Source organism: Hyaena hyaena, unplaced genomic scaffold (assembly GCF_003009895.1).
Source record: "Hyaena hyaena isolate Hyena2069 unplaced genomic scaffold, ASM300989v1 scaffold_1493, whole genome shotgun sequence".
Lineage (NCBI taxonomy): Eukaryota > Metazoa > Chordata > Mammalia > Carnivora > Hyaenidae > Hyaena > Hyaena hyaena.
In genome coordinates, this window is record NW_024082125.1 from 176,697 (window position 1) to 199,178 (window position 22,482).

General features: G+C 36.5%; 1 protein-coding gene across 1 annotated transcript in view; it reads right to left on the reverse strand.

Annotated features, from left to right (window-relative positions):
• TSBP1 (testis expressed basic protein 1) overlaps positions 1–22,482 on the reverse strand; it is a gene marked incomplete at its 3' end in the record, with an annotated part of 103,132 nt that overhangs the window by 64,426 nt on the left and 16,224 nt on the right. The window contains exons 10-17 of the mRNA XM_039223893.1: positions 12,799–12,819; positions 12,579–12,590; positions 5,343–5,381; positions 4,779–4,799; positions 2,914–2,934; positions 2,158–2,178; positions 1,553–1,573; positions 892–912 (exon numbers count right to left, since the gene is read on the reverse strand). Of these exons, the coding sequence (XP_039079824.1) occupies positions 892–912; positions 1,553–1,573; positions 2,158–2,178; positions 2,914–2,934; positions 4,779–4,799; positions 5,343–5,381; positions 12,579–12,590; positions 12,799–12,819 (177 nt within the window). The remainder of the gene's footprint in view (positions 1–891; positions 913–1,552; positions 1,574–2,157; positions 2,179–2,913; positions 2,935–4,778; positions 4,800–5,342; positions 5,382–12,578; positions 12,591–12,798; positions 12,820–22,482) is intronic.

Genomic DNA, 22,482 nt, shown 5'->3' on the forward strand with positions numbered 1-22,482 from the left:
CCAGGTACCTATACAGGACTTCTATTCATTCTGTCAGGTGACTATGGGGAACCTCAAGTCATATTTCTTTAGTTTTCTAATTTCAAAAATTCCTAATTTTTCTTAGGAATATTGTAATTCAGGGGCGCCTGGGTGGCTTAGTCGGTTAAGCGTCCGACTTTCGCTTAGGTCATGATCTCGCGGTTCGTGGGTTCGAGCCCCGCGTCGGGCTCTGTGCTGACTGCCAGCTCAGAGCCTGGAGCGTGTTTCAGTCTGTGACTCCCTCTCTCTCTGACCCTCCCCTGTTCACGCTGTCTCTCTCTCTCTCCTAGAAATAAATAAAACATTAAAAAAATTAAAAAAAAAAGAATATTGTAATTCTGTGTGTGTAGTTATAACTATTTGCTCTTAGTGTATAAATATGTAATTATGGGCGACTGTATCTTAGAACCTGTTATTTATAATGTTTATGGAAAAATGCAATAAGTCAAGTTGCTAAAAATTGGTGAAAATAAAGCTATCTGTCTTGAAGAGAGCTTTTCAGAGCAGTTAGAGATAGAAAGAAGCTTAAGATTTGCGTTATTTTGAACATAATCTAGTAACAAGAAGTTTACGTGCTGTGTTCTAAATTTTTATTACATGTTGGTTCTAAAGAACCAGATTATATAACTTGGAAAAGACTACTCCTAAGGGGTTATTTTTTCACTTTATATTTCAGCGTCAGAGTTAATATCTTTTTATTGAAGAACCTCGCTGAATCTAACCTCTAAGAATTCTGAGTGGGATAATGAGGCAATGGAAACACTTGATCCTGGAGTTTGTGAACAGGAATCCTTGAAATAGAAATTGACTTGCAATTCTAAGCATTCTAAAGGACCAAAAGGCATTGTAATTGAGATTTAGGTGACTTACCAATGGTTTTTTGAGAGAGCTCTAAGGAAAAAAAAAAAAGAAAAGAAAAGAAATCAGTAGGTACTCTCAGGCTTTGAAGGCCATAGTTCTCATTTACATGCTTTTCCTGGTAAGAATCTGTACCACTAAATTTGGGCTCAGATGCAGTGCGGTAGTAGGGAAGTTGAGGTGTTTTTTGCTAAGATGATAAGACAACTTAATATATATATATATATATATAAGGGCCTCTTTATTTAATGGATCCACTGAGACGGTACGTAGCAAAGGTACTAAATGGAGGACACCCCTTTGGCCCATTTAAACCCCTGTAGGTGATTGAAAAAATCCTTCTCCACTTAAACTTAATTTTCTTACTCCCTTTTTATTTCACTTCTTTTCATTTCACTTTGTTTTTAAATATATCCCTTGTATGATGTTGATAAGCCATTGGAAACCTTTAAGGGTTCATCCTCCACTTTACACTTTGTGTTTAGCAGTGGAATGTGCATTCACATGATTATTAATGACTTATTGAAGTGCTAGATAGAAGAAAGCAAAAAAGGCCAAGAAAATGGGAACCCACAAACTCCCAAAATCCCAACATGGGATTCAAGGAAAAGCCCCTAAGATACTGCAGGAAATTAAAATTTCTCTACAGTGACTAATCAGACAGTAAACTTACTGATAGGTCCTGTACCGCCAGCTGAGAAACAGAGAGGGAGAAAATCAGTATGCTTCATCACTGTGAAGGAAATAACCATTCTCCAACACTTACTCTAGAGGGAGTGTCATAAGTAGAAATCCTAGGAACATCAAGCGATTGCTTGCATGACAATCCTCGGATAGGCTCCCTATTGTACAATATGGGGGACTTAGAGGAATAGAGTCCCCCTCCCCCACCTTGTTTTCAGTGATGTTTGAAACTTTTAGAGGATTGGGATAGACTCATTCCATTACTAATTTATAATGTCCTCTTTAAAAAAATTTTTCTCTCTCTTTCCTCCTCGTTTCATTAGGGACTTACTGTTATTTGAAAAGTGAACGTTCCCTTGCTGACAGGGCATTATGACTGCTATTAAGAGGGTCCTTTTCTTTTCTATTTTCTTATGTTAGCCCATGGGCTTTGCAGTTTATCTACTTCATGCACAGCTTCTTTGAAATTTGTGTAATAGGAATGCTAGGGAAGTTGAGAAACATGGTATTAAGGAAACAGGGTAGGTCAATACTTAAGACCTTGTAGGTAAGAAATTAAAGAAACCAGAGTGGAGAAACAAATTTGATACTTACGAATTGGTGCTGTGAATTGCACTGAAATACAAAAAAGAAGAAAATCAGTGTGGTTTGATATTATTAGAATGATCATGCCACCAATATTCTTTTTAAAGAACCTGTGAAGCAACTCAACCAGAGGGAGAATTATTACTACAGATCAGTAGATAATTTTAGCAAAGGAGTCCCATAGCCCTCCCACCAGATCAAGTCAGTGTTCATCTTAAATGGCAAAGGGGGATGTATAGAACCTGGGCTGAATGTTGTAAATCTTTCTTCACTCTCATCCCTCCTCTTTTCTTTGCCCTTCCCAACACTTGGTTATCTCAAAGGATTGACACTCCTAGGGGTAGGTACAATGTCTTTTGGCCATTTTTCACCACCCTCCTCTTTGGTCTTTATCATGCTTATTCTTTTGTCTTCTAGAATTACCTGCTCTTCTTGTAGCATTACCCTCAGTTTAGGAAGAGTCCACAGTAATTGTTTTAACCATTTTTATCATAGTTGAGAGAATTTTTTTCTTGGCCATTATTTTAAATATGAATGATTTAGCTTTCCCTTGTCTTAAACTTAGTATCAGTTCAGGCTGTTTTGTTTCATTTTGTTTTGTTTTTTTCCCTGATGGTCTGGGCATTAGAGGTGTCAGTAAATCAAATATAATCAAGAAGTGTGGATGGGAAGGCCTAGAAATGGAAAGAGCTTGGGTGAGGAGAAGTCCCATATACCACAGAAGACCAAAGAGTGTCAGAATTAGAAAACAGAAAAGGAACTCACTTATGGGTCCAATGGCTCCAGCTAAAATATGAGAAAAGCAAGACAGATTAATTAGAATGGTTATTTGGCACAGAAAATTAAGTGTGAGTTGAAATTATTTTGGGGAAAACATCATAAATAACAGACACAAGGAAAAATATTTCTACTTCATCAGAGGAGCACATAAATGTCATTCTTCATTCCCACCCTCGTAATTACTGGGATCCGACAGTTGGAGCTGCAGGGATCCAGGGGTCAAGGTTCCTGTCTTGATGGGTCACTGTAACTAAGTAGATTCCACAGACAATTGCCATTCTTCCAACTGGTCTCATTTGAACAAAATCTATAGCCTCATCTTCTGAAGGAGAAAGTGGGAATTTCTCTCTCTTGTGGGTGACCTTAATCATCAGAGTAACTTGGCCTACAATATCTTAGCATAAGAGAGAATAGAAACTCTTGGGCAGGCTTCAGACTTTTGTAGGTGAAGTTAGTGGATAAAGGGATTGAGGCACTAGACCCACATGCTTAGCAATAATAGCCTTCTCCTTTACAAACACATATGCACAGACACCTCTCTGTATCTCTTGGGCTACATATAGTTTAGTGACACTTCCTCAGTGTTTACTCTTGACAGTGTTTACTCTTGATTGACTTTTGATTTTTTTAAATCATGTTTCATGTGTACAAATGCTCCAGGAGGAGTAGACACAGAGTGTGATTTGCCATGAGCCCTAACCCACAAATCATTCTTCTTCTCCTTTAGGGTTGGTCCTGCCCCAGGAGCTCAAGGTCTGAACATCCTTAGCAGCGATGGACAGAAGTATGTTAAGAAATGAATGAAGCCTTGGTAAGTTTCATTTTTCTTGTCACTGGCTTTAAGGCTACTCTTCCTGTGGAGAATCTGAAGGGATGGAGGAGCTAGTTATACTTAGCTCAAGAACACTCAACTTCTTATTTCTTTTCTACCTACAGAGGATTGAAACCCCTGCAAAGTAGTGGTTCTAAACCACCTGGGGATCTTGTGAATAATGCAGATTCTGATTTAGTAGGCATTATGTGGAAATTCTGCATTTCTAACAAACTCCAAAGTGATGCTGATGCAGATCCTTGGATCCATTTTAATCAGCAAGGCCATTAACAGATTGGTAAAAATCTAAGAGCATTTATATGTCACTGTGTCCATTTATTATTTTTTTCTTTTCAAAATCAACTGCTTCTTTCCCATCCCTCATTTTTTATTCTCTACCAGTGCTTCTGCCAGAGATGTTTGATGTAATGTCCTTTAAATGCGATCTGGACACTTCCTCCAGACTGATTCTTTGTTAATTGCAGGGCATGTACATTCCATACCACCATCCACAGCAACCTAGGGACCCTCAATCAGTGAGCTGGGACACACTGCTCTCTTCCTCTGAGTGTGATTGGGATTTTTAGCAAGAGGACTTCCTGCCTTTCTAACACTTTTCTCTTTGCTAATTAATCTCAAGATTTTGAGAAAACCAAAAGTGATAGTACTTCCTTACAGACGCTCCAAGCTTGTTAAAATAAGAAAAAGAAGCATTGGGATACCTGGGTGGCTCAGTCAGGTAAGTGTCTGCCTTAGGCTCAGGTCATGATCTCATGGTTTGTGAGTTTGAGCCCCTCATTGGGCTCTTTGCTGACAGTGCAGGGCCTGCTTGGGATGTTCTCTTTCCTTCTCTCTCTCTCTCAAAATAAATAAACTTAAAAAAAAAAGAATAGGAAATAAAGAAGGACAAAAGAATTGGCAATTTGTACAGGAGGAAATAAAAACATCCATGACTAGGAATGTCTTGCATATTCTAACAGTGTATAACAGTGTAGTAAAGCAAAACACATGGGAATTAAAGCACAGAAAAGAAACTTACTAATGGGTCCTGCAGTGCCTGCTAAAATACAAACACAAAAAGATAAGTCTGGAGAGGGCATGCCTGAAGAATGTACATTTCAGGGAGCTTCAGGTCAAGTATTTACTACATATTACATTTACATGGAAAGCAGTAAGAAGGTCAGTCTGTATTTTCCCCCTTTTTTCCCCTCAGGTGACCCAAAAGATCATATTTCCTGTAATTATTTTTCTTGTTTTCAATTTTTGCTATCTTTCTATTGTCAGATCCTTCAAGAAGTATCTATTTGTTTTTGATACACAACTACATTTAATCACAGGATTTTCCCTTTCACTTATTAATCAATTTTATTAGAGTTTTTACTTTGCTAAATAAGAAAATCATCAGTTACTTAGAGAGATCCTGAAATCAGCCTCAAGTTACTCATGCTGGTAAAGGCAAAGGAGAACAGTTAAATAGTAAGTTGTTGTTCTCCTTTCCTCTTCCTTTTTTTGTGCCTCCTCAACCTCCACCCCAGCTTCCTCAGTAGTAGACACTTTGTAGAAGAAGATAAAAGAACTAAGCTGAGAAATAGGAAAAACTTACATAAAGGTTCTGGAGTTGCTTTGAAGGCTTTTGTATTACCTATAATGAAAATTGAGAAGAACTATGAGAGATAAATGTTTGTTGTTTAAGCAAAAAAATATTACAAATATAATCTTATATAGGTTTAGACTTTTAGAGAACATGAAATGTAGACGGTCCTATTCCCTCCTCCCCACATGTGAGGTACAAATAGTCTTGAGGTTAAAATCCAAGACTAGAGAGTCCCAGCTTTACTACTCTTTGGTTCTATGACTAGGTAAGTCTCTAAACCTTTGGAACATTACTTTTCTAAACTTTAAAATGAAAATGATATCTCCTTTCTTATATCGAATGGCTGCAGTGAAAAATCAAGAGTCATAATGGTTAGGAAAGCTGAAAAGTTCTGTCAAAATTGTTATGAAAGAAGTATTCGGTGACTACAAAGGAATGAAACCCTTTGGCAAAATAGAAAGTTTTCACTGTGTTTAAGGCATTCAGCTTCAGTTTACTTTCTTTTTACTTTCTTTATTTTTCCCTCTTATTCCTTACCATCATTTGGAAAGTTCTGAATGCTGGTGACAGTACATTTTCATGAGTATTTCATTGTGTTGGTTTTTGTTTTTTGTTTTTGTTTTTTTTTTTGCTTGTTAATCTGTTGGGTTCAACTCTTAAAAAATATACTTTTATATTCCTTAGTTACCTCAGTACCTTAGTCACATCTGCTGACATTGCAGTGAGATTTGGGAGCAGTCAAGAACCGTAGCTTCTGCCTTGCGAGTAACCAGTCTTACTTGAAGATGTTAAAAGCCTCTTTACTGAAACAAGTTTATTTATGAGATGAGCTAATTTTCCCATGTGATTTTGAAGGTTTTCTGTATGTGTAAATCTATGATTTGGACTTTTAGAACCTACTTTGGTCTTCCATTTTCCTGTTCTGGACATCTTCACTGAAATTCTACCTTTCTATTGTTTTCCTTCCCACTCTTTCTTCTTTTACCTATTCAAATCTTTTTTTTATGTACTTTTATTTCTCTTTGTTGACCATCCTTTAAATGCGGAAGTATTATTTTAAAAAATTATACGTAACAAGAAAGCTTTTAGTGAGTTGAAAAATATATAATTGATTTCTCTTGAAATAATTATAGTTTTTACTTGTGTATTTATGACTCAATTTTGTTTGTTGTTGTGTTTGGGAGGAAATGGTAGCTTTTCATAGAAATGATGAGATCTCAGCACTTGGGAAGAAATATCACCTTTTTTGTATTATAGACCAAGGTAACATACCTTCATTCCCACTACCAAATAAAGATAATTTACAAAAGACAGCCCCCATATATTTAATATTTAAGAATATTAACCCATATCACAAATGGAAAATATATTTTAGTTAAGGTACTAAATCTGATCAATTAGTAGCAGCACTCTGGAGATGAGAAGAATTTTAGATTGTATGTGGGCTGAACAGTAAAGAGAACTGCGATCACCTACTGATACCTGCCACAGGCAAAGGCATAAGCAGAGGTGGAATGTATATCATATATTTTCAAAAAATTTTGAACTGAGAATTTGTGGCCTTGCCTGGTTGACAGCAAATAAGCACAAGAGTGAAAGGTTTTGCTTATTTTCAGAGTGAAGAAGTAGATAAAAAACTTAATTATAAGATTTGAATATCCTGCCAAAATACTAAGTATTATGTAATTTTAGATTAAAGACCTCACTTCTATGGATAGTCTTCCTAATGAAAATATCAGAATTAGTTCTCATAGAGAATATCAAAATTTCCATACTAAATAGAAATACTGGTTGTCCTTGTGTGGGGGGGGTCACATGCTCAGTTGCCTCAGCAAGTCTCCTGAGGCTTGAGATTGTGAATCTGTCATCTATTCAGGGTAGTAAGGAAGTTGGGAGTTTGAAAACTGCATACCCCATCTAGAAGCATTCATATGCAAAATTTACAATAAATCTTTGCTGGTCAACCAATGTGCAGGTGACATTGGGCTAGTGGATTGCCAATTTGGAGGCTTTCCTTTAAAAAGGAAGGGATTTAAGTGTGCATCCTACATACTTCCACAACAGTGCAGTGTGAGATCTGCCTCACCACAGGCTGTGGCTGAGTTGAGATAGACCAAATGAATCCCCTTGCTTTCTTTAATTTAATCACAGGTATTGGTTGGGTCACATTTATTTTTATTTTTAAAAATTCTTCTTTTGTTTTATTTATTTTTAAGACAGAGAGAGACAGAGAACCAGTGGGAGAGAGGCAGAGAGAGAGGGAGACACAGAATCTGAAACAGGCTCCAGGCTCTGAGCTGTCAGCACAGAGCCCGATGCGGGACTCAAACCCACAAACCGTGAGATCATGACCTGAGCCGGAGTCATATGCTCAACTGACTGAGCCACCCAGGCACCACTGTTGGGTCACATTGAAGTCAAACCTGTGATGCACAAACCTGTTGAGGTTGTGACGCACCTGGAAGTTGTGATACGTTTTAGAGAAAATTATGAAATTATCATCTTTGAACAAGAAGCAATTTTACTAGTTGTAAGTATGACCAAAAGTAAATATTCAATATGAAAACTTCTTTCAGAAGCACATAGCTTAGAAGAAGAAAATCTGTCCAACCAGGATTGTTTCTTGTTTCTGAATTTGTGTGTGTGGGGGGAGGGTGTAAGAGAGATTTTCTCTGATTGCCTTACTTTTCTGCACCTTATTCCTCTCATTATTCCTTTGTTTAGAAAATATGTTCATCTTGGTTTGGCAATAAATGGAAATCAGTTCCAGGAGACTGATTTAAGCCTTAATTTTTCTTCTCCATTCGTGTCTTATATTTTTACTCACATCTCTCTTCTGTTGTTTGTTTTTCAGTTGGTTGTTGAAATTAGTTATATAACTGTTTTAAAAGCTTAATGACAGGTTAAATAACTTGCCTGTGCTCAAAGAGCCAGTAAATAAGGAGCTGGAATGCAACTCCAGGCAGCCTGGCTCCAGAGCCTGCATTATGTAACAGCCTCTCTGTTTATTTATAATACATTAATAAATAAGCAAACTTATTTTTAAAGGGGTTTTGAAAAGTCTTATTATACCACTCCCAATTCATGGAGAAATAACGCATGTTTTCAATAATAGAGATGAACAGTAACTTATTCCAAAGCCCACAGCCAAAGTAAAGAGCATAATTTTCTTCTTTGTGGGGCTGGGGGGCTTGTAGTTAGAGAGGGACACAGAGTCAAGGGAGGGTCTGTTTGGGATGGAAGAAAACCAAACCTGCTCTATACGTTAAGGAGAGGGGAGTTAATGGAAGAGGAGAATACAAAGATATAGAAAAGAGAAGCTGTGACTGTTGAAGAGAAGGTGAAACTGGGAGAGGAGGTCCAATAACCAGACATAAGAGGAGGAATTTTCTTTAAGACAAGAAGAGGAGACAGGTAAGCATAATGTAGGTAAGATAACAAATGAAGGAGAAGGCAGAGAATGATGAGCTTCAAGCTTGGCCACTCTGACATAGCAGGGAACAGATCAGAGCCCTACAATATCAGATTTTGAAAGGAGAAGAAAAACTTACTCATGGATCCTTGCACCAAAGCTAAGACTAATTACAAATATTCAAATCAGTTTAGAGTTAATGGTTTAAATAATCCACCCATTTCCCGGGAGTCTTTCCAGAAATTGTGCCCTCAGGATACTTTAGACCCTCCATTCCCCCATAGGCACATGGATTACCACCCTTGCAGGTCTTGAACCTTCTTCCCCCTTGGACACTATCCAGGAGTAAAAGTGGCCAGGAGAGGATCCAGGGTTACTATATTTTAAATATTCTGATTTCATTCAGCACCTTTTCTTTTCTCTGTTTTCCATTTCTCCCTCTTCCTTTCTTTTCTCAGTTTGGAAAATCTCCTCTCCATTATGTAATAGCTTCAAGAACCAAAGCAAGGCAATGTTAGAAAGGTTCCAATTTGGGGCACCTGGGTGGCTCAGCCAGTTAAGCATCTGACACTTGATTTCAGCTCAGGGCATGATCTCAGTGTCATGAGAATCAGCCTGGAGATCCCATCTGGCTCTGTGCTGAGGATGGGGCCTACTATGATTCTCTCTCTCTCTCTCTCTCTCTCTCTCTCTCTATCCTTCCCACCCCCTTCTGACCATGCTTGTGTGTGCTCTCTCACTCTAAAAAAAAAGTTTCTAATTTTATTAAAAAAACCTGAGACTGAGAGAAGAGAAGTTCTGTGCTTGAGTGTGCTAAAAATTATATGCAGTTTTATGGGGGTGCTTGGGTGGCTCAGTGATCTAACTTCGGGTCAGGTCATAATCTCACGGTTTGTGGGTTCAAGCCCCACATTGGACTCTGTGCTGACAGCTTGGAGCCTGCAGCCTGCTTCAGATTCTGTGTCTTTCTCTCTCTCTCTCTCTCTCTCTCTCTCTGCCCCTCCCCCACTCGTGTTCTGTGTGTGTCTCTCTCTCAAAAATAAATAAACATTAAAGTATTTTTTAAAATAAAAGTTATATGCAGTTTTAGCCTCCAATTTTTCTGAGTTTGGTTCAGTGCACTTTTCTCTGTACCCCACATGGTTTTCTCTTTCTGTTCCTTTTGGAATATTCCTTCACAATGCAAATTAACTACTTTCCTACATATTGACTCTCCTTTTTTTTCTGTTCTTTTATTAATCTCTGGAGGGTTCCTCTTATAAAATGATCTAAATAATAGGGAAGGTTTGTGGAACTTTTAATAAAAATTATGACAGTACAGAAATATAAATTACTATTGAATGAACCCCACTATATTCAGTGAAAGAAGTATGACCATTTGTCTTATTTGCCTTATGTTGGAGGTTAAATTGCTGTGTGAAGTTTGATCTTTGATCATTTACATCATCTTTTGGGGACCTTATTTAACTAATCTCTAAAAGGACAGGGTTTAACAATACTCTGTTGAGCTCAACATTCAATGATTCAGTTAGTCTAAATCCATAAACTATAGTCCTGTATTCCTAGGTCTTTCAGCCTCAGTTGATAAAGTCTAGGATAATGGGGAAGCAAAAGAGCTGACATTTTAAAGTTAGGGCCTCCCTAGGAAAGGGCAGACAGGGAGAAGTTCCCCAAATACCAAGGGTTCATGGCAGAGAAGTAATCAGGAATGTGCTCAATTCCCTAGTAAACTATGCTAAATGGACACACAGATAAATTCCTGAGGCCATTTGCTTAAAGGCATCAGAGTTAATGTGCTTTGAAGAGAAGCTTCAGAGAGAAGCTCTCACACTGCCCTCCCCAGGGATTATCAAATCCTCTCTGCCACCTGTGGTGTGATTAGGTCATGGACTGTGTGAGGATACTGTGTTTTGGGGCTATGATGGAGGCCCAGAAGACATGTGAGGAGCAGAGAGGCCATTTACTCTTTCTTTTCAGCCTGTGTGAAGATTGAAACTCTTAAGGGAACTTAGGAGACACAAGTTTTGGTTGAACCTTCTTTAGCTGCCTTATATATTCCTTTCTTTTGAACTCCGGCTTACTCACATTTCTCTCTCTTGAACTGAGAAATAGAAAAGAGACTTAAATACCATTTTTGGAGCTGACACTGAGGAATAATAACAAAAATCCACAGGAGTCTGGATTAATTGATTTCATGAAGTACAGTGGGAGATCAGATGCTAGGATACTTGGATTTGAATCCTAGTTCCTCTATGTTATAGCTGTGTAACCTTGTACAAGTTACTTGACTTTTCGTGCCTAAGATTATTCATTTTAAGTACAAGATTTATAATCATATCTACTTCATAGGATTGTTATGCAGATATAAAGTACTTAGTACAGAGCCTGGCATATATACTCTGTACATATTTTTATATTATTGTTTTGAATTGCAGTCCTTATCTATGTATACCTATAGAGGTACCTCTCAAGACGGCCTCATTCATCCTGTGGGAGCACACAGCATATTTAACTTCAGGGATGAAAGGTTCCATGCATCTTTCAGCAAGATACTATTTATAATAACTAATTATTCACCTTCCTCTGAGATTCAACCCAATATGTATCACATATCTATTTACCTTATTCACCATCAGAAGTTCATTCTCATCTGAAGGAGCATATTATCATAATGATTAGTGTAACTCCTAATCTGATTTTCTTTCTTACGGTCTAAAATCCCATCATACCATGCTCTCTGAAATTCAGATCAGCAAATTCCCCTCTATCTCTAACTTCTTCATATGTTCTCTTTGCTGTTTTGTTTTAAGAAACCCAATTGTCCTTTAAAATACTGTGTCTCTTCCAGCCCTCTGAGCACTGGCTATTTTTTTATTCCATACTATACATACATACATACATACATACATACATATATATACATACATATATATATATAACAGATACATATTACATATATATATATAATAAAACAGCCTCATTCATAGGATACAATTATGCCACAGTAGTGGACTAGCAAAATAATTTTGAGATTAAGTTTAATTCAAATTTTTTACTTTGAATTATATTTAAAAAATTGAAGTAATATTTTTTTCACATATGCATAATGTCTTAAATTTCTTGAAGCTTTTTAGTTCAGGAAGATAACTGTAAATTGAATAATTTTTTTTTTTTAAGATAGAGTATGAGCTGGGAGGGGGTACAGAGAAAGAGAATCTTAAGCAGGCTTTATGCTTAGCATGGAATCTGATGAGGGACATGGTCTCACAACCCTGGGATCATGACCTGAGCTGAAATCAAGAGTAGGATGCTGAACTGAACAGGTGCCCCTGAAAAATTAAATATTTTTAATGGTGTTCTAGGGGTAGTTGGACAAGCAAGGGATTTAGAGTAAAAAACTTAGTGTTCAGAACTTCAGTTTCACTTTCTATGAGCTATGTGCCTTTGGGTTAGATAATATCGCTGAGCTTCACTTTTCCCATCTCTAATACCTATAAGTATGGACTCAACAAACATGGCTTCTTTTAATTACAACTCTCCTCTTTGCTCCCATTCTCTGCCCTTTTAACAACTTCCTTCCTCCTGCTTCTGAGTGAAAGAAGGTATTTTGTTTTGCTGAAATCATCATACCCAGCAAAAACCATTTGAATTCTCTCTTTATTCTTAATCAATGGACTTTTCATTTTCTAAAGCTTCCATTAATTTCAGATAAAATGCTCAGTGATGGAGAAGGAAAAGAAGATAAGGGACAAGACTAACCAGAGTTAGGGCATGATCCCCAGGTCTGTGATACACCAAAGAGAACAGAATTAAGAAACAGAAAAGGAACTTACTCTTTTGTTCTCCTAAAAAGAAACACAAAAAGTTTATGTGATTGTTTGGCATTTTTTGTTGCTGTTTTTAATTTGGGGAGTATCAGAATAGGGAACCCCTGGGAACACCAACCCCTGAGTCAGTCCTGGCTCAAGGAGGTAAGGGATTAGATATCTCCATTGTTGCCATTCAAACCTGGGGACACCTTGAATTGAATTGGAGAAAAGTAAAAGAACTTACCAATACTTGATCGAGACAGTGCTGAAAGAAAACAAAGCAAGAATGAGATCTGTGTATTTTAGGGAGAACTTCAGATTCCATAGCTACTATATAAGGAAGAGGTTGTGGGAAAGAAGACAGCCATGGGTCACATCCCATTTTCTATTATCAGGTGCAATGCAGTGCTGTGGGCAGATAGATATCCATTTACGGATTGGTTTGGGGGTATGAACTTTAGGCTTTTGGATATTTCCTCAGTAATACTCTCGTGGTGGGGTAGGATTGCAGCCTATCTTTTAAATTTGTAAGAGAATAACAATGTTTAGGGGGATTGCTAGTTTCTTAGTCCATGGGAACTTTTCTGCTTCTATGTTTTTCTTCTTTCCAGATCTTGCTGTTTTTGTTCTTTCTGTTTTCCTTCTCTACCTATCTTTCTCCTCCTCCTCTTCTATCTCAATTTCCTTTCTCTTTTTTCTCCTTTGTTTGAAAGATCTTTTGCAGCAAACTATTGCTACTTAATAGCTTCAACAAGGGGTTTCTACTTTTTCAAAACTCATTTGTTTCCTATGGGAATGTTGAACAACAAGAAAACAAAATTGGGACATCACTAGATGTTAGAAGATAAAGAGTCAGGGCAGTGTAAAGGGGGCTTGCTGTCAAGATGGATATTTCACCTCTCTAATCACTTTGAAAAGTTGGGCCCAATATATTTTAAAGTTTTAAAATATAAAACTAGTAAGTTTTCATTTAAAAATGAAAACTAGTAAGAGAAATCTCTAAGAGTCACATATCAAGAGGGAACCAAAAATTTTGATAGTGGGTAAGAGATTTCATCACCCTTATATCTTTTTGGGAGGTTGGGTTTTCAACATATGATCAGGAGTGAAAGTTAAGGCCACAGACATTGTGCCTTCGAAGAATTTGGGACTAGCTATCCTGTATATCTAAGGCTCACATAGGCACTATCTGTGAAAAGGGCACCATTAATCTATATCTGTTTGTCAGGGTTTGCACCAGGCCACGGCTGGAAATTGAGTCTCAAGCAACGATAGAACTCTCAAGGTAAGCCAAATTCAGGCTCACATTTGAACCACTCATGTAGGGAAGAAACTATGAATGCAGAAACAGTTAATAAAAAAAAAACCAACTAACCTATGAAATCTATGTACTAATAGTATTATTACACAATGGGAAGTTTATGAGGAATTCAAACAAGTGATAACTGATGAGCTCACAGACTAAAGTTAAAATACATTTGAGGTGACCTACTGACATGACAGACAGCCACAATTGGGGTAACACATATAAGAAGAGAATTCAAAAGGAATTTTTAACAAAGTGGGTTTAATATATTTGGAGATGTGAAAGAAGGAATGGAATCCATAAAGCTTTAAGAAAGTATTAATTGGGAGCAAATTTATTTGATATAAAGCAAAACGGAAGTGGCAGATACAGAATGTACAGTCATTAAATTATAAAAATCATTAGGTGGGGAAACAAAGAAAATGACTTAACTGAAGAAAGACTTAATGAATGGTAAATATGAGGGAAATCATCCAGGACCCAATATAGAGAAATAAGGAGATAATATGATAGAGATTGCTTTGCTGTTCACCAAAGCAATTTCGTTTTTCTCCAAGGCACGTATGTGGTGGGTAGAATTCCCACCACCCCCCAAAGTGTTCCCATCCTAATCCCTGTCCATGGAACCTGAATATGTTAGGCTACATGGCAAAAGGGGTTTAAAGCTATAGATAGAATTGAGGTTGCTCAATAGCCAAAACATGGAAAGAGCCTAAGTGTCCATCAACTGATGAATGGATCAAGAAGATGTGGTTTATTTATGCAATGGAATATGACATGGCAATGAGAAAGAATGAAATCTGCCCATTTGTAGCAACATGAATGGAACTTGAGGATGTTATGCTAATGAAATAAGTCAGGCAGAGAAAGACAAATACCATATGGTTGCACATATATGTGGATTAAGAGGAACTTAACAGAGGACCACGGGGGAGAAGAAGGGGAAAAATAGTTGGGGAGAGGGAGGGAGGCAAACCATGAGAGACTTTTGAATGCTGAGAACAAACTGAGGGCTGAAGGGGGTGGGGGAGAGGGGAAGGGGGGTGATGGGCATGGAGGAGGGCACTTGTTGCCCTCCTCCATGGGATGAGCACTGGGTGTTTTATGGAAACCAACTTGACAAAAAACCATTAAAAATTTAATTTAATTTAATTTTAAAAATACAGTAAGTTGAAAAATTAAAAAGTCAATATTGAATTAAATGTCTACATGAATTCAACTTTTTTTTAAACTGTAAACTTGATCTTTGTACTAGATTTTCAAATTCAAAATAATTTTGTAATACAGTTTATTTGCAACAATTCCTGAATATGCATGATCCAAAAAATTAAAGAAAATTAGAAATTTAATTCATCACTAGTAGCCACATTCTATGAAATGCAAAACAAATTGCAAATTTTTCCATTAAATTTTTCTCTCAAGACAAAAGAAACAGAATTGAGGTTGCTAATTAGTTGATCTTAACTAGGGATATTATCCTGGATTATCTGTGTGGGCACAATGGAATCATAAGAGTCTTTAAAACTGGAAGCAGGAGATTGAAAGGTGTCAGAGAAAAATACATAACAATGGAAGGCTAGAGTGTTCTGTGGATGGGGATTGGTTAAGTTTTGCTAGTTTGAAGATGGAGAACGGGAGACCATAAAGCGAGGAATATCTAGAAACTGAAAAAGCAAGGAAACAGGTTTGCTCCTAGAATTTCCAGAAGGAATGCAGCCCTGCTGACACCCTAGCCCAGTGAGACATGTGTCAGATTTCTAACCTGTAGAATTAAACTAGTAAATTTGTGTTGTTTTAGGCCATTAAGTTTGTGGTAATTTGTTTCAGTAGAAATAGAAAACTAATACAATATGATTAGACTATTTCCCCCAGATTCTCTTGCAGTTAGGTGGGGCTATACTGTTGAGTTCTAGCCAATGTAATGTTGTCAAAGTGATATGTTCAATAACATCCAGCTTCCCCATAAAACCATCCCACTCACGCTCTCTAAGCTTCTTCTGTGCTCACTTAAGGCAGATGTGATAAACCCAGAAGCCGTTAGTTGAAAATGATGGAAACATAGGATAAGATGAACTTTCTTGAGGGCACCTGGGTGGCTCAGTCGCTTTGTCTGACTCTTGATTTCATCTCAGGTCATGATCTTGTGGTTCTTGAGTTTGAGCCCCACATCCGGCTTTGTGCTCACAGTGAGGAGCCTGCTAGGTATTCCCTCTCTCCCTCTCTGTCTGTCCTGCATCGTCTCTCTCTCTCTCTCTCTCTCTCTGTCTGTCTCTCTCTGTCTCTCTCTGTCTCAAAATCAATAAACTTTAAAAAGTAAAAGATGAACTTGCTTGCTTAAGTCATTGCTGAGAGGAGAGCCTACTACCAATCAGGCATCCCTGATTTTACATAATAATAGAATTTTATGAATAGAACCACTGAGATTTTAAGATTCATCTATTAGAAAGTCCAAGAGTAACTTAATAAAGATGAGATAGACAAAAGAGAAGTTACAAGGCCAGAAAGATAAAAGGAATCTTTACATATATTTGATAGTATCTTAGGAGAAACTGTAGAGCACTTGTGATAAGCACTGGGTGTTGTATGTAAGTGATGAATTACCAAATTTTGGAAACCAATATTGCACTGTATGTTAAGTAAGTAAAATTTAAATAGAAAATTAAAAAAAAAGAGAGACTATAGTTTGTTAAATAGGTATAGAGGTAGTGATAAAAATGGGATATGTTCATAGTAGTTAATGTCAAGAATTTTCTATAATTAAAGAAATGAGTCCACAGAATGGAAAATCTTGAGTCCTGAGCAAGATAAATTAAGTGAAAGCTCAAACCCAGATACATCATAATTAAGATGAAGAATACAAGAATAAAGAAAAAATCTTAAAACCATATTTACTTAGGATCCATCAAATTAGTATATTATCAATAATTAGAAATGCCAGAAAAAAAATGGAATAAACCTTCAAAGTCTTGAGAGAAAAGAAATGTTAATTATATACCTGAATAAACTCTCACTTACAATTGAGGGTGAAGTAAAGGTATTTTAACTCATAAAGGGCTTCAAGAAATTTCACACACATATAGAACCTTAAGAATGACTAAAGGATTAGACTTGGGCAATAATTAAAAGTGAAGAAGGCACAGGCCATGACAAACAATTATAAACAGAGAAAATGCTGACATATTTTTGTAAGTATTGACTTAATAAAGTATTGACTATAATAAAGTAAACGATTATTTTGTTTTTAAAAATCATACTAAAGGGACACCTGGGTGGCTCAGTCGGTTGTGTCTGACTTTGGCTCAGGTCATGATCTCATAGCCTGTGGGTTCAAGCCCCAATTGGATCTGTGCTGACAGCTCAGATCCTGGAGCCTGCTTCAGATCCTGTGTCTCTGTCTCTCTGCCCCTTCCTCTCTCTCTCTCTCTCTCTCTCTCTCTCTCTCTCTCTCTAAGAGAGATATAAAACAACATGAAAGATGTTGAGGGAGAATATAGTCAAAAGAGGTTATTGTCTAGTCTTGGAGGAAGAAAAAGATACTGATTAGTTTTTTTTTTTAATTTTTTACAAAAATCAAGCAGTGTATGCATGTTACAAACATAAGGATGAAGAAAATAAAGGCTACCCAAACAAAAGGAACAAAATCTAACAATGTAATAGAAAGTAGGAAAGAAAATTTAAAAAATAAAGAACAAAATCTGGTAAATAGAAAATGCAATAATATTGGCATAACGTAGATGAAATATATCAGCAACTTACAATAAATGTAAAATGGACTACATTTATTAGAGACAAAATTTTATAATTGTTAATATGAACAGAATCAAGCAATATGCTATTTAAAAAGATACAAGTGAGACAAAAAATTATAAGGTTAAAAATAAAATATAGAAATAAATAATAGGCAGGTACATATTACAACAAAGCATTGGAACAATACTAGTATCAGATAATGTAGAACTTAGCCAAAAGTGTTCATGAGTCTATGGATGGACATGGTATCATTAAACAAAGCAAAATTTAAAATAACAATTATGAACTTGTATATATCCAACAAAAATGAAAATATGTAGAGGAAAAATAGGAATTATTGAAAAGAAAAATGACCTCAAAAGGAGACAGTTGTGGTGGGTCTGAAACATATTTTTCTGAAACTAGTATATCATGCAAAAGAATTACAATAGAGAACATCTGAATAGTATTAATAAGCTTGGGCTTTTAGTACATCTGTGGGTAAAATCCTGAACCCAACCAATAAAAAATATTCTTCGAAAGTTTACTTACAGATACTCAAAAATCTCGACACTCTTCAAAGAATCTAAATTATAGACATCCCACCTTTTTATCATAATACAGTACAATTTTAAATCAACAATAAAGCTAAAATGGATTAAACTGAAACACATTTGTATGTAATTTATTTGTTAAAATTATGGAAATTATGAAATATTTAAACTGAAGGTCAAAGAAAATACTATAATCAAATTTTTTAGTAGCATTTAGAATGAATTTAAATACTTATATTAGAAAATAGGAAAGTCTGAAAATTAATGGAGAGTTTCACATATCAAACTAGAAAAAGGAAGAAAAATAAAGTAGAAAAAAGGAAATACTAAAAATAAAAACAGAAATTAATAAAATGGGGGAAAAATAACCAGTAGATGTTTAAGAAAACCAAAATAGATTTTTGGTTTTTTAACTTTTTATTTATTTATTTTCAGAAGTTGGTGGAGGGGCAGAGAGGGAGAGAGAATCACAAGCAGTCTCCTCACTGTCAGTGTGGGGTCCAGCTCGCATGACTCAAACCCATGAACTGTGAAATTGTGACCTGAGCTGAAACCAAGAGTTCCATGCTTAACTGAACCACTCAGACGTTCTCCCGAAATTGATTTTTTAATAGATTAATAAGTAATAACTATCTTTGGCATGAATGATCAAAGAAAGAAGTCACAAGCCCAGTAATACTAGGAATACTAGGAATAAAAATAGGACATATCCATAGAGGGAGTGAAAATTTTTTAGAAAAATGAAATAATTTTATGACATTAAACACAAAAAAAACCCATTAATTAAAATACATTCAAAACTTATTCTTTTTAATGTTTATTTATTTCTGAGAGAGAGAGAGACAGAGTGCGAGTGGGAGAGGAGCAAAGAGAGAGGGAAACACAGAATACAAACTCCGAGGGGCGCGTGGGTGGCTTAGTCGGTTAAGCATCCGACTTTCGCTTGGGTCATGATCTCGCGGTTCGTGGGTTTGAGCCCCGCGTTGGGGAGCCTGTTTCAGTCTGTGACTCCCTCTCTCTCTGACCCTCCCCTGCTCTCTCTCTCTCTCTCTCTCTCTCCTAGAAATAAATAAAACATTTAAAAAAAAAATACAAACTCCGAGCTGTCAGCATAGAGCCGGATGTGGGGCTTGAGCCCATCAACTGCAAGATCATGACCTGAGCCATAGTTGGAAGCTTAACCGACTGAGCCACTCAGGAGCCCCTCAAAACTTATTCTTAATAAGATTTTTGTTAGCAAACTAGAAATAGAATGGCGTCTTTCTTAACCCATAAAAGGGAGCTGCCAAATGGAAGGAAGCATCACATTTAATGGTGAAACCAGAGGTATTCGTGCTAAGGTCAGATACCAAGAAGGATGCCTGTGATCATTGCTGGTATTAGCATTGTGCTGGATATTTTGGGCAAAACAATAAAATAAGGAAAAAGTTTAAGAACTGGAAAGAAAACTCAAAATTGTTATTTTTTGGAGATAGGATTTTTTACATACAAAATCCAAGAAACTCTAAATTATTAAAACTCTTAGAACTCAGTAGGCTGGCTAGATACAAAATCTCTTCCAACAGTACAACATACAAATACTTATATAGTGGTAATAATTATTTGTAAAATCCAATAGAAAAAAAATGTCATTCACAACTGGAGCCTGTTTCAGTCTGTGACTCCCTCTCTCTCTGACCCTCCCCTGCTCACCCTGTCTCTCTCTCTCTCTCTCTCCTAGAAATAAATAAAAAAAAAATAGTAAAAAAAAAAAAAAGAATAAAGGTCCAAGAATAGTTAAAGCATTTATGAAGAAACAACAAAGAGAATGTGCTATTCCTCAAAATACATGTCTTCAATGAAGCTTTAGTAATGGAAGAAATTTAGGATATATTGAACAAAAGTTCACTGAAACAGAAGAGAAAATCAAGGAAAAACTAAGCATAAGATAAAAGAGATATTACAAATCAGTGGAAAAGAATATGTGAGTTAATAAATGCAGTTGGAATAATTGGTTTTCCAGAAGAAAATTAGACCTTTATATTTATAAACAAATAAAAATACCAAATGCAAAAGACTCCATGTCGATTAAGGTCCTATATGTGGGAAGAGAAACTTTGTAACTATTAAGATAAAGTATAGTATAACATATTTGTGATATCTAGAAAAGAAAGACCAAAAAAAAGCACAAAATCTAAAAGAAAACTAAAGAGTGGCAAATGTATTGCAGCAAATTGTGTGTGGTTGGGGAGGAGGGAAAATGGAACCTTCTAAATGTCAAGAGACATCATAAAATTTTTAAAGAAGAGAATTTGAGGAGATATTTCCAAATATATAACAAAACATAAAAGATTAGCTTTCATAATTATAAAGAATTTCTGCAGATTTTTGTTTCCTCACTTCACTGCATGTGGGCAATTTATCCTTTCCCGGCACATGAGTGACAGGTATTCCAAGCCTGGGCATGAGGTTTAGGAAACCAGGACTTCTGCCTTGGCTTCCAAATCCTGTCCAGTCCAGGAACTTTATGCAGACAGAGTTTTGTGGCACATTGAGATGGCGGATCTATAGTGATGGTGTCACCAGCACTGCAAGTTAGATCACCTCTATCTCATGTTGGGGTGTTGCCCTTATATGAGTGATCCTAAATGGCTCCCCTACATCCATGATCCAGGGCTATAAATCCAGGAAATAAAATAACCAAAGTCTCAACAAGAGAAACCAAGTGACACCATTCAAAGAACACATCCTGAACGGACAGGCCCAGGACAAAGAGCCCACTTTAATACAACAGCACCCACAGGGGCAGAGTCCGTAACAAGCTTTTAAAATTAACAAGAGCTAGAAAGCTAACCAAAATGATGAAATGGAAGAACTCTCCTTAAAAGAAGTACCAGGAAGAAATGACAGCTAAAGAACTGCTCAAAACAGATATAAGCAACATAACTGAACAAGAATTTAGAACAATAGTCATAAAATTAATAACAGGGCTTGAAAAAAGCATGGAAGACATCAGAGAAACTATTGCTACAAAGACTATGGAGCTTAAAAATAGTTGTGATGAATTTAAAAATGCTATAAATGAGATGCATAATAAAACGGAGGTACCAATGCACGGATTGAAGATGCAGAAGGGAGAATAAGTGATTTAGAAGAAACAATTATAGAAAAAGAGGAAGCTGAGAAAAAGAGAGATAAACTAATCCAGGAACATGAAAGGAGAGTTCGAGAGCTCAGAGATACAATCAAATGAACAACATCCATATCATAGGCATTCCAGAAGAGGAAGAGAGAGGGAAAGGTGCTGAAGGAGACCTTGAACAAATTATACCAGAGAACTTCCCCAATCTGGGGAAGGAAACAGACATTGAAATCCAAGAGGCACAGAGAACTCCCCTCAGATGCAACTTCAATCTATCTTCTGCATGACATATCATAGTGAAACTGGCAAAATATAAGGACAAAGAGAGAATTCTGAAAGCAGCTAGGGAGAAAAGGGCACTAACATAAAAAGGGAAACCTATCAGAGTAGTGACAGACCTATCTACTGAAACTTGGCAGGCCAGAAAGGAATTGAAGGAAATCTTCAATGTGATGAACAGAAAAAATATGCAGCCAAGAATCCTCTATCCAGCAAGCCTGTCATTCAGAATAGAAGGAGAGATAAAAGTCTTTCCAAATAAACAAAAATTGAAAGAATTTGTCACCACTGAACCAGCCCTATAAGAAATCCTAAGGAGGACTCTCTGAGGGAAATGTTGCAAGGAATGCAAGATACCAGAGACACCACCACAAGCATGCATCCACAAAGGATGTGATGACTCTAAGCCCAACTTTTTCAATAACAACACTGAATGTAAATGGGCTGAATGCGCCAATCAAAAGACATAGGGTAGCAGAATGGATTGAAAAACAAAATCCATCTATATGCTGTCTACAAGAAACTCATTTTAGACGGGAAGATACCTTCAGATTAAAAGTAAGTGGATGGAGAAATATATATCATGCTACAGGAAATCAAAAGAAAGTCGGAGTAGCGATACTTATATCAGACAAACTGGACTTTAAATTAAAGACAATAACAAGAGATGAAGAAGGGCAGTACATAATAATTACAGTGTCCATCCATCAGGAAGAACTAACAATCATAAATGTCTACGCACCGAATATGGTAGGACCTAAATATCTAAAACAATTAATCACAAACAGAAACAAGCTTATAGATAAGAATGTGGTAATAGCAGGGGACTTTAATACTCCGCTTACAGCAATGGATAGGTCAACCAGACAGATAATCACTAAAGAAATAATGGACTTGAAAGACACTTTAGACCAGATGGATCTGACAGATATATTTAGA